Source organism: Bactrocera oleae, chromosome 2, assembly GCF_042242935.1.
Source record: "Bactrocera oleae isolate idBacOlea1 chromosome 2, idBacOlea1, whole genome shotgun sequence".
Classification (NCBI taxonomy): Eukaryota; Metazoa; Arthropoda; class Insecta; order Diptera; family Tephritidae; genus Bactrocera; species Bactrocera oleae.
The window spans coordinates 60,613,101-60,626,879 of NC_091536.1; the positions used below are offsets into that span (position 1 = coordinate 60,613,101).

The following is a 13,779-nucleotide window of genomic DNA, read 5'->3' on the forward strand; positions in this document are numbered from 1 at the left end:
ACATCAGGAGCTATTTCAAGAGTCAGATTAAGCTCTAGCTGTGTTTCTCATAACAAATTTAGGCCACCTTAACCTGTATTATCATAATAATAGCAAGTAAGGAAGACCTAAGATTGCCTCTCGCAATTGGGGTATTGGGAAAATTTTATATTAAACGAACACACCCATTGTCTAATTTTGACACCTACTCGTATAAAACATTTTTGTAGACGGTGAAATTTAATGCTTCTGACGTATTTGTTCAACGAGTTGTCGCACTTTTAGTAGTTTTCAACATAACTGTTATATGGAAGTGGAGTGGATATAATCTGTTTTCACCCAATTTCAGAGCGTATTAAAAAGTACTAGACAGACCTCCGCTTACTTTGTGAGTTATGCACATTAAACCTATTAGAGAGAGGGACCACGTCTACTTTTTAGAAAGCTTTAAACAACCGATGCTCATTCATTCTTCGATGTTATGTACCTTGTTTCAGTTTTTATTACTTCACGACAACTTAAGTGAATTATACTCAAATTTGGTGTATTATTAACTTATATTATAAGTTGTGTACTCACTTAGTTTCATTAACACGTTTTCCTTCCAAAGGGTTAAATTTAATATATTGGGTATATTAGGATAAAGTTCAGGAGAAGGCCAATACCAATTCGATTCATATTCAACACTAAACTAAAGTAATATACTTAATTTTATTAAAAAGCACAAACATTTTCGGACTTAAGTTGTATTATTTTGAATATTATATGTCCACTTGATTTTGCTAAGACATCTTATTTATTGACGGATATATGCGGTATAAATTCAACCGGAAGTTTGAAATTCGTAGGTTATTATTGGCCCGATTTTATCCGTTTTAGGCGAAAGGACACACTGTTATTAGAAAGCGATGCTCTCTTATTTATTTAAGTTATCTTATATATTGACCGGTATAACCACAACCGGAAGATCGATCTTTCTATTAGGTAGGGGAGTATTGAACCAATGTTATCCTTTTTTGGTATCATGATATTTTTTTTCCAGGAGAAGATGCTCCATGACTTTTATGAAGGTACTTCACAGATTGACCTATATTTTTTTTTAAATGTCAAAGCCATAGGCACTGAAGTCCATTGGCTTGAAACGTTATTAATTTAAACTATTTAAAGACATAAATTCGCGCACCTTAACCCTTTCGGGACGGCTTTTTCGAGCAATGCTAAAAAAAAATTTTAATTGGAGTAGGTTATAAATGATGAAAGTCATTTGTAAACTATTAATAAATGAAAAATATGAAACAGTAATCGGGTGGCCTGGGGTGTGGTGACAAACCATTGTACCATCCGGTCCTGGTTGAATGACCGACGAATAGCTGTGGTTTGTAAGCCTTCCTGGATTAGTTCCTCAGCTAAAGTAATCAAAAATGATTTGAATGTCATCTTTTTTCGATTGAGGTCGTGATAAATGGCCCTTGCGTTCACAGCCACCATCACTTTCTTACACCACTTATCTGATTTCCGATCATATTCGTAAAGGCCACACGTTTGATCAGCCAAGTCAACGCCGCCCATGATCTCGCGATAAAATTTTATTTGACTTGGACATGGGACTTAAATTTTTTCTCCTGTTTTCAACGTTTTTGTAATGCTAGTAACTGTTGCCTGGTGAGAATTGCTTAGTACCAAGACTTCTTTGGTGCCTTGCAATGTCGCGGATAGAAGACCAGATGATGTGCACTTGAATTCCGTTTCACCTCTTTTCCATCTGTTGTCAGAAAATTAGGAATATTTTTCCTGTTTGCCATAACGGTTCCCACGGCTGGAAAGGAAATAGTGTTCAATAAATTTACAGATGTAAAAAACTGATCGAAACAAAATTATCTTTTTCGGCGATTGATCTAGGTAATTTGGACACAACTCGCTCTCCCAGTGTTCCAGTTTCTTCTTGTAGCTCCCTACCATGGTATACATATGTTGAAGTCATATGAATACCCGGCAACAGCATCGCATTGAAGCCACATTTTTATACCACGTCTGACAGGCTTGAGTGGCATGCATTGTTTTAATGTGCGGCGTCACATAAACTTCGTCATTGATTCATCAATGCTTGGTAGACAAAAACCTGTCGACATTTCTGAAATGTTTTCTTCAAACATTCCACCAAATCATCAACATAGTAATTTTGTTACTATTCTGTGGCTTATCTGGATGTAAAAAATACATTTTTAAAGTAATAAAAGTCAATGATCTTGTGCGATTGCGTCTAAGTTGCAATAACACTATATATAAATATTTTCACACTAAATATCTTGCAAAGCTTCGTAAAATCTTTGAAAAATGTTGTAATATATACTTTTTGGAATGTATTAAAGAATGCTTATCATCTTTAATATATATTCTAGAACCAAGCAACATTGAATTTGCAATTTTTAGAGGTGTTTAAACTTTAGGTCGTACACATATTTACCATCCGGATCGAATGGATTAAATACACTTTGTGTGCAATGTTTTATTTCGATAACGTAATTAGGTCTTGATTTATATACTGTAAAATAAAAAAATCAGATAGAATTTAAAATTGTGATATAAAGGAAGCCAGGAAGGTTGTAGCCCGATTTTGTCAATTTCCTTATGTAACGTTAGGATACAAAAATAATGTTACGCACCAAATTTTGGTTCAAATTGGTTGAGTGCATTCTGATTGTCATCCATTGTCCAATTTTTACAACGCTCCCCTTTGACACCCTTAAGTGCCGTCTTAGCTGTTAAATTGTATTCTTCTGACGTCTTTATTTAGCAAGCTATATGAAGAGTGGGCATGGATATTTTCCGATTTCAACCATTTTCAGACTGTATGATGAGGTGTCAAAATAATTGCTCCATATCAGGTTTGGTTGATCCAGCTCGTATAGTTTGTGAAAAATGTACACTAAACCTTTTAGAGGGCGGCGCCACGCCCACGTTTTTTAAATTTTCAGTTCACAGGTGACCCTTGATACTGCGATCCCCTGTATCAAATAACAGTTTAATATCTTAATTTGAAGTTCAGTTTTAGCACTTTTTATGTTTTTGTTTAATGGCATTTTGTGGGCGTGGCAATGATGTGATTACGATAATTTGCAATACCGACCTTCTTAGATACCAAGAATAACTTATACTAAGTTGCATCAAGATATCTCAATTTTTACTCAAGTTATCATTTGCACGGACATTAGTCATCTCGTCATCCTAATCATTTATATACATATATTAACTTGATATCTATCTCGACTAATTCTAGGTGATTAAACAACTAAAGTTAGTTTTAACAAGAGAATTTCGAGAACATAACGCACTAGGTGCTATGTTTTCATTTAAGGAGTTAGGGAAGTTTAGAAATTGCAGAAACTGTTTAGTACTACACTTAAGGTCACTAAAAACAGTATTCAGTTGGTAGAATGTTGACGTATTTCAAGTTTTATCGGATCTTAAAATATGCTATCTATGAACTAATCGAACTTTTATTATTGCAAGATTTTAATATCACAGAAAAAATAATAAGAAAATAAAAAGAAAACCTGAATGCACCTTTACTTTACACAGAACGTACGCCGTTTGGAGTGTAGATGATTTCATTTCTCTCGAATTAATATGGGAGTGTAGAATAGTACTGGTATATAAAGTGGTTTACTTAATCACTTCAATAATTAAATTTTGAATAGAGCCATTAATTGTCTTTTCTTTGAATTATAAAGCCGCAAATTCTTCTCACTGGACTAAGCTCGATCTTAATAATTATTAATTAAAAGGCTATCAAATGAAATACTCACAGACCTTGTCAGAAGCGATCACTAAATATATACATAAACCAATAATAATTACAAGGTTATGTAAGAAATCAGTTTAGAAAATTGCTATTAAAGCTCATTATTAAAATTATAGTAGCCATTGGAGAAAGGCACATAATCTACCTAATACAATTACTTATTGCAAATTAAAAACAATGCAGCTGGTGTGTCACGAAGAAATCAGTAAATCTGCCCAATCTGCTAAACCAGTTTCAGTAATGCCATTTTATAGTTGACTTGCACACAAAACACATTAGCGTAGATGACTGATATATAATTATCAGGGATGGGGTCATAAAGAGTTTAAAAACAGCTGCTTTTTGCATCCTATGCAATTAAAATACAGCTCTTGTATAATTGACTTGTTGCTAACAGTAAAAATTAAGTTAAGAACGCTACGCCCACCTTGCCTGCAAACGATCACACATCTGTGTCGGGCTGCTGCACCTGTTGCCTGACAATGAGTAAGCATTTTCCTACAAGAGAGTGCAAAATATCGAACAGATGTTTAACTACAATAATGCATTATGCATTCATAAGTGGAAATAAATTATAATCAGTAATTTATGTTAAGAGTATATTACTTATATCTGCATGACAACAAAACATTTTTTTCTTTTACTTAGTTTTGTAGTTATCATTAATAGCTGGTATAAATAAACCTGTTGCTCAACACTTGTACACTTTAAGTAATCTTAAAAAACATGCAATAATTACTAAACTATCCACATAATGTTGCTATAATAATCAATAAACTAGCGAATTAATGAATTATACATTCTCTTACTCGGTTTTATTGACACTTCAAATTAAGTCGTTTTTCTTTCATAATAGCTTTCGATAATTTACACATTTCAATTTTACAATAACCTTTACCTTTTCCAGATTCTGGCGAGACGTATTTTACCACTACTTATGGGGTACCAGCCGATTCTTACACCGCCTTCAACTACTTCAGCAATCCATATTCACATCAGTTTACTTTGCTTTAAACGAAATGTGGATAAAAACCAGTCATAGTTATATGTAGTTATGTGTTATATGTTGTAGTTAAATAATGTTAAATAAAACTAAAATGTATGAATATAATGTTGATTTAAATAAAGAAAAATATTATTTAGATTATATAAAAGGAAGTTTACTTTAATGCAGGATGTGGACAAAAATTAATTATATATTAGTTGTATTTATATTAGCGACTTCAACAGATATGCGATAGGCTCAAAACGTTTCATATATTTATGATGACCCTTTGATCTGCCTCTTCAAGTTTTTGACATTACAAAGGATCGGTGTTTAAACTGTTCAAGTGGGAAGCTATGCGTTTTAATTGAGTCGGACAAATTTTGAGCTGTACCCTTTCATCTGTATTTAGAATCTATTTAAAGGACTCCGGTTAAATTTAAAATATTTATATAATTTATGGTTATATTTGTGTCTCAGAATTATGCTCTCCAATTTCAAGCGCGATACAATAGTGCTAACTTAGTAATACATATATTTGTATTAACTAATAATTATAAACCCGTATACTCCATACCCACATTAAAACACTGATTTTATTACTTAATTTTATATATTGCATTATAATTTTTATTAATAAGAAAGGAAGTGAATGCTACAGGATTTCAGAGCACAATTATTTTTCATTCTGTCAAAAGCCTACCATTCAATGGAACTGCCACCTATAAGAAACATAAAAATTACTGAAGCTAAAATGCTACTGTCTACCGGGTTTGGAATATAATTTCATAAAGCATTCCTTAAGTTAGTTTATTGTTGATTTACTCAACTCAAGTGTATAGGATCTACTCCACCGGCATCGACAATTATTTATCTATATGATCAAATCATATGTGTAAATGAAATGAGTGCGATTTCCATAACGGGTCAGTAAATTTAACTGTTAATAGCTCTGCTTTGTGTGCATTTATATTTTGCATGAATAAAGTTGGAAGCCATAAATCCATCGACTGGAAAAAAAAAAACGTCAGCGATGTGAAAATTGCATGAAATTGCGCATTTTGCACCTTGACAACAGCGAAGGCAGACAATTGACTCCAGTTGCTGAATGAAATGAGTATTAAACAGCAGCCGCTGACGCCACAAGCCTTGCCGAACGCACGTTGATCAAGTCGGTGCACGACGCCGACAAAAGCTGGTGCAGGTATGAATAGGAAGAGTGACGTGAGAGCAGCTCCCCTATCTCGTGTGCAATTGAGACGATTGGTGTTTGCTCAATCGGTAGCTTTATGCATTTTTATACTAACAGCAGTTGTGCTGTGAGTGTATGAAAAATATTGCGCGACACAGAAGCGCATGTGCAAAAATAAATCACACACATAGCAACAAACACTTATACGCATACGCCCCCCATAATAGATTTGTGTGCTTGCGCTTTCAGATGAAGCGGCTGTTCACACCGCGAATACTGTTATGTTGAGATCACATTGCATTACAGCGCATGTTAATGAAGAACCAAAGAAGCCGGAGACAAAACAGCAAGTTGCAAGGCAGAAGAAAAAAAAAAAAATGGATTCTCTGCAACTTTTACGTTTTCCGGCAACTAAACATGGTTCCGTGCGGGACGCTGTACTACGTGTGAATTTTCCGCAAACAAATTCAAAAACACAATACCGAAACGTTCGAACGGCGAGCAATGGCTTCAGAGATTTAAAAGAAGTAAAGTTGAAAAGCGGTATGTAAAGTCAAAATGTATGAAATTGTTTGAAAGTGTAGATAATTATGTAAGAAACCTTAGTTCATATTATTAACGCTGATTTGGTGGCCTTGTAAGTTATGTAAACAGTTAAAGCTGTAAACTTAGATTACGTCTTCAATTAGCACAGCGGCAGACTTTACCTTCACCCATATATGTACTTAGGTATTATTCAAAACTTTGACTTATATTAAATATGAAATCACTTTTGCTGTTATGAACTGCAAAAATGTTGCTTAAAAATACACATTAAAAAAACGGAAATCTGCACATTTATGTAATATAAGTATACTTGAGCTGTAAAAAGTTAGAAAGATTTTGTAAAATTATTTTAAAATTGTTTTTTACAAATGTGAGGCGTATTTATATTTGACGATCACCGAAAGAAAAAGTTGCTACCAAACCAATTAAAATCACTTTTGAAAATTAAAAACCCTTTTATGAAAATGTTAAATGTAAATATCAATTTAAGCCCTTTAATTAATAAAATGAGATAATAAAATCATTAACAGGCGATTATGGATATTATTCCTCTCAACGCTGCCTTGTAAAATTGAAAAGTAGTTTAGAGAGTCAATTCTATAATTTTATAGAAGTATAATTGCAAAACTTTTTGTAATTTTTTTCTGATAATAGAAATTATGTAAAACATTTTTAATAGCAAACAGTATGATCTGTAAAGATCTATCCCGGTTTATGTGATTGTTGTTGCGTTCGCATTCTAATGTTGTACCATATTGTACCAATGATTGAATAATCAGTATTAGAATCTGTATAAGTTTGTGATCGTTTGTGTTTCTGTGATTAAATTGGCAGCACAACGTATGCTATTGGTAGCACTGGCAAAATATTGTATAGTAACATACAATTTTCAAGATGATTTCCATGAGCGGCAAATTAACACAAATGGGAAGTTGCACTTAAACTGAGTTTTACAATTTATATTTTTCTAGTGAGAGGGGAATTTATATCAGAGAAGCGGCTAGTTCATATCTGTGAGAATATATTTTTAAAAAGGAATCTGAAGTGTTATATTTTCTTATCAATCAAATATAAATAAAAGTAAAGTTTAGCAAAATTTTTATAAAAAATATATATCATAATTTTTGGGCATGCAGAAACTACTTCTTTTGGAAAGTACATTTGCACTCAAAACACACCTCGTCAATCCTTGAAATTTCCCAACAAAAATTGTGTTACAGTTAAGTTTAACAAAATTCTCTTAGTATTTTCATTTTATTAATACTGGTATTATATAGAATTATTATTGTATACAATTTCTTCATGTGGTATATTATTTAAGTATTCGTAATATGAGTAACTCCTATCCTGATCCAGAAGGTAAAATTATAAATGAATTGCTGCTATTCCTGGACTCATAAAAGCTGTCAAACTTATATAGTAATATAAATAAAGCATTGTTAAACAAACAGTCATTGAAAACGACACGAGCCAGTGAGTTTTTGCGACAAATGGACTATTTACTTCAAAATTCCAGTAGCTTTATTTGGCTGGCGTATTATGTAGTAATGGCCAAGCAATTCCCAAATGTTCAAAAACTTTCAGGTAACAGTAAATGTAAATTTATTTCTTGACTTTATTTTTGAATGTTATCTTCCGCATCGTTCAATTATCGTTTTTAGGAAATTTCCAAGGCACTAAAATAAACAAATAAAAAAGTAGTTAAGTCATAATAGTGATTATGAAATATATGAGCCTGGTCGTTACTCGCCCGTTACAACACAGTAACTATAAAATATAACAAATTGAATTGCTCCTAATCATCTTTAATCGGGTTATCTGACTTTAGGTTAGGCACTGACACTAAGAGGCATGTTGCTTACTCAAGCTACTACTACTAATTGTTACTAATGAATCAAGTTCAGACATAAAAACAAAACCAACGACAGCAAATTGGACTGACAAGAAATTAGAATTGTGGTATCAGCTTGAGAAAGACAAAAAAGTACCACCGTCGCCAATTCATTCGGAGAAGTGATTTACGACACTTTCGGTGTTCAAGTCAATCAATGTACGAACACGACAGTTGAAATAACAGCAAAAGAGCTGAATTCGGAGGTGTTTTGTTAAAATTGCTTTGCGCGAACAATTTTAATATGCTCTGAGCTGCAGGCGGTAAAAATCGGAATAATAATAGCAATTTGTAGTAGCTGCAACAACAACAAAAACTACTACAACCAAAATCGCCACCAAAGCAATTGTAAAATCGACAGTTTAGAATAGTTTATTATTAGAAGGAGACCATGACGCCACGCTTTTGTTCGCTGAATGACTGACTATTGGGCGATTTTTTGTTGCTGCAAGTGGCAATAAAAACCACCGAGAGAGTTTGGTATTTGGTGATTTGTGTTCGACATTGTGTCTACATGTGTTGACTTTGCTTTTCCAAAACTTCCGCATACATTATAATGATAAAAGAATATGTCGAATTGAATAATTTATTTCAAAATAAAAATAATGCGATGAAGCAGAGCTTATAATTTGCATAGGGATATATGTTTTTCTTACTTTTGGTTTAGGAATTTTGATTATATTTTATATATTTAAATTATATATTTTATTATCTTTATGACACGATCGCATTCTGTGAGCACATTATTTAAACTTAAGCAGATTCTAGCATTATTATAAATGTATCGTATTTATGTATTTAGAGGCCTTATCACCCAATATATTGCACATAATACAATGGTTTTGTTCACCTAACGGTTCTTTGTAACACCTAAAGCTAATCGAGATACAGGGACAACTTGAATTTCCGTCCGTCCGTCCGTGCTAGCGATAACTTTAGTAAAAAAATTAAATAACTTAACGACCTATTCTATTAAGGGGCTGGTATAACAGATAGTCAAAATCGAACTATTACCACGCCCACAACTATAAAACTATAATGTGTTATAATTAAGCCACCAATTGAGCAACAAAAAGAATCTGTGTTAAAAGGGAGATCGCAGCCTTACCCCTTAATAAGTATGATGTACAGTGCGTTCAAAAAATATCGTTTCCTTTTTGCAAAGCGTGGGTGGCATTTATTGAAAAAATTGTGTAATTATATGTAGAATATATATACATTGTTTTGTGATAGCTGACGTTTAATTAATACTTGCTCCAATTTTCCGCCGAATTGGGTATTATAGACAGTGGCGGATCCAAAATTTCTTTCTGCGTCGGATTTTCCTTTCAACATATTTTTACTATTGATGTTACTTTGTAAATTCTTCTAAATTTGAATTAAAACCTCCGTGTGTCCTTTGACATTCAAAACCCCCAGTGATTACAGTACTGCTGCGTCTCTGAATTCTGTCCCGTATTGTATTTAGAGTATATATCTAATCCCAATTCAAACAAAAAAATTTTAGGAGTGTTTCTTCTCAAAACGGGGAACAATAGCTTTGTTCTCACTTTTAGATGTCACGTGATTCCCTCCTCTTCCTGGCTAGTCATCTACACTTCCAGTTTCTTTTATCATTTATTTACATTTAAATATTTTATCCCATTTGGGACCTTTAGGATGCTTCGTTAGAAAGGCTCAAAACATTTCTTATACTAAGCATTAATTTTTGTTATTTCACGGCACGACGTGTCACATAAAGAAAATCGAAGAAAACTGATCGAATTGTACACGTCATTGATCGGAATTGAACATGTGTTAATTTGCAAAAAAAAAAACAACAGTTTGCCGCGAATTGATAGTGCAAAGGAAAAACGTTATTTTTTGAACGCATTGTAGATATCTCACAAACTAAGAAAGCCATTCAACCAAACCTGCTCTGCTTCAACATGTCCATCTAGCACCTCTTCATACAATACAAAGGTTATTTTGATAAGTACTATAGGTGCGTTTGCTTGCTTCCTTCCTTCCTAAATACATAGACCCCATAGTATGTAGACTAGATACTTTTCAATAATTATATCAAATACCACTTGTATATTTGACTATTCATTTACCTTCCGCACGTTTTCCTTTCTCCTCAGAAACTAAACAATTCTAAGACAAAGCCATTATACTTCTCTCAGCGGTGCGGTAAAGTGACTTTGTGCGATTGTTTTGTGGTCAGCAAGGTTATCTTTGCAACTGGAATCTGTGTAATAAACAATGCTTTGACGCTTAATGTAACTTTTATTGTTATTGTTATTTGCAGTGGCTATTGCTTAATTTGTAGTAGTCATTATGACATTTTTGCATTGTTTTATTGTTGTTTTTATTTTCGTTTCTTTTACAGGCCATTCAAAATTCAAATTATGACATGATCTCCAATGGAAATGGAATAGTTCATTCCATTACGATCGTTGCATTGTCAGTGACAACGAGTTGTTGCTTACTGAATTTTTGCCGCTGTAGCTGGTACCACGATTGCGTAAAACGTTCTTGACTGTGGTAACATATTTTTATTTCTTTCATTTTCGTAATCTGTCCGAAAATACCATATATACATAAGTTGACGTCGCCTTTTTATATGTATCTATGATGTGTGTATATACCATACATATTAGTATGTCTCTAATTATCTAAAAGAGTACTTTTCAATCAATACATATTAATATATTGTACATATATACTTTTATCCGTGACCTTTAGCCAGAATTAACTTTTCTATTATTAGTATCAAAACTATAGAAGTTCAATAACTTTGTGTAGCATATATCATTTCCCCTCCTCGAACTTTGTTTCTTGCATTTTTTTGCTTGTTTTTGCAATTTATGTTGGCTTTACAATTAGCAGTTAACATTGTCCTTGAAATAATCTGTTATAAAAGTTTTTATTTGCATATAACTGTTGCTAATGTTGCTAAGTGTGTTTGATACGTTACTATCACTCAGTGGGTCGCGGGTTCAAATCCGATACAATAAAAAATAAACAAGTAAGGAAGAGCTAAGTTCGGATGTAACCGAACATTTTATACTCTCGCAAAGTCAAATGGTATACTCGTTTGAGATTTCTTTGTGGATTGACTGATATTTTCGGTAGAAGGTCAACTATAGGTACTGGGGTCCACATATTCAGTACCTAGGGGCTTGAACAGTTTTGGTTCGATTTAGAAAATTTTTGGTCACAAGGTGGCATACTTTAAACGTATTATTCACGCAAAGTTTTACGCCGATATAATCATTGTTGCTTGATTTGCATAGTGGAAAGTGAAAGAATCAAGTGGTATTTAAAATGGTGTCATATGGAAAATAGGCGTGGTTGTAATCCGATTTCGCCCATTTTCGCACTATGACATGGAAACATGAAAAGAACGTTACGCACCGAATTTGGTTGAAATCGGTTAAGCAGATCTCAAGATATGGGTTTTCACCTAAAAGTGGGCTGTGCCACGCCCACTGTCTAATTTTGAACGCGGTCCTATAAAGTCATCTTATACCATCTCAGAGATAAAATTTAATGTCTCTGGCGCGTTTAGTGCTTGATTTATCGCGCTTTTAGTAGTTTTTAACAGTACCGTTATATGGGGAGTGGGCGGAGTTGCCACCCGATTTCAACTATTTTCACACCGTCACTAGAAGTGCTAAAAACATTTGCTTCCAGTGAATTTTGTTATTATAGCATTAGCGGTTTAGGAGATATGCGCATTAAACCTATTAGAGGCGGGACCACGCCCACTTTTAAAAAAAAATTTTAACTGCAGATGCCCCTCCCTAATGTGATCCTGTGTACCAAATAACAGTCTTGTATCTTATTGCGGAGCTTAGTTATGGCAAGTTATTTGTTTTTGATTAATGGCGTTTTGTGGGCGTGGCAGTGGTCCGATTACGCCCATCTGCAATACCAACCGTCTCACGGTACCATGAAATATGTCTACCAAGTTTCATAAAGATATCTCAATTTTTACTCAAGTTAGAGCTTGCACGGACGGACGGACAGACGGACGGACGGACAGACGGACGGACGGACAGACAGTCACCCGGATTTCAACTCGTCTCTTCATCCTGATCATTTATATATATATAACCCTATATCTAACTCGATTAGTTTTAGGTGATACAAACAACCGTTAGGTGAACAAAACTATTATACTCTGTAGCAACAGGTTGCGAGAGTATAAAAATCATAGCAATTTTTTATCTTTTGATCGTCCGAGTGTGTTTCTGTTATGAAAATTCCCCATCAGCTATTGTTAAGACACCTTAAACTTGTAGGACACTTCGAATACCTTCCACAAAACAGAGGCGAAGCACGGCCAAAAATACATATTCGACACATGTTATACCTGGAAATGGATGTTAAAAGTAACTAATGTACCAAAATGAAATGAAAAGTTAATGCAGGAATTCCGGTTCCAATCTCTTGAAGATTAATGACTGATTTATGTGCTTTGTAAGTTATATGAAAGCATGTGTGTATGTAAATTTATAAAAGTTCAGAGACCCGCATGAATGCTCTAAGAGAATTATTTGAATGTCGGCAAAAACCAATAACAATAAAAAATAGTTAAACCGTAACGAAACGAAAAAAAACTGTGTTCAATTCATTCAGCCGTCAAAAAGGCGGAAAGTGGCAAAAAATGAGAAACAACTTTATATAAATAGTAATCGGTTAATTATTAGACGCTGTATGTTTATACTCTCGCAACCTGTTGCTACAGAGTATAATAGTTTTGTTCACCTAACGGTTGTTTGTATCACCTAAAACTAATCGAGTTAGATATGGGGTTATGTATATATAAATGATCAGAATGAAGAGACGAGTTGAAATCCGGGTGACTGTCTGTCCGTCCGTCCGTCTGTTCGTCCGTCCGTGCAAGCTATAACTTGAGTAAAAATTGAGATATCTTTATGAAACTTGGTGCACATATTTCCTGGTACCGTGAGACGGTTGGTATTGCAGATGGGCGTAATCGGACCACTGCCACGCGCACAAAACGCCGTTATTCAAAAACAAATAAATTGCCATAACTAAGCTCCACAACAAGATACAAGACTCTTATTTGGTATACAGAAAGGGGCACACTAGAAAGGGGCATCTGCAGTTAAAATTTTTTTTTAAAGTGGGCGTGGTCCCGTCCCTAATAGGTTTAATGTGCATATCCCCTAAACCGCTAACGCAATAATAACAAAATTTACTGGAAGCAAATGGTTTTAGAACCTCTACCTACAGTGTGAAAATGGGTGAAATCGGGTGGCAACTCCGCCCACTCCCCATATAACGGTACTGTTAAAAGCTACTTAAAGCGCGATAAATCAAGCACTAAACGCGCCAGAGACATTAAATTTTATCTCTGGGATGGTATGAGA

General features: G+C 34.0%; 1 protein-coding gene and 1 long non-coding RNA gene across 2 annotated transcripts in view; one reads left to right on the top strand and one right to left on the bottom strand.

Moving 5' to 3' along the window:
- LOC106618694 (uncharacterized) overlaps nt 1–4,887 on the top strand; it is a 35,419-nt gene extending 30,532 nt beyond the window's left edge. Inside the window, exon 4 of the mRNA XM_014236539.3 lies at nt 4,689–4,887. Coding sequence (XP_014092014.1) covers nt 4,689–4,795 — 107 coding nt within the window. The 3' untranslated portion in view covers nt 4,796–4,887. The remainder of the gene's footprint in view (nt 1–4,688) is intronic.
- Nucleotides 4,888–7,787: 2,900 nt separating this feature from the next.
- On the bottom strand, nt 7,788–10,600 carry LOC118683891 (uncharacterized). The gene is made up of 3 exons (XR_004979705.2): nt 10,492–10,600; nt 10,309–10,433; nt 7,788–8,180 (listed from the first exon to the last, which is right to left on the bottom strand). It is a non-coding gene; the product is annotated as an uncharacterized lncRNA (long non-coding RNA).
- Between the last annotated feature and the right edge of the window lie 3,179 nt (nt 10,601–13,779).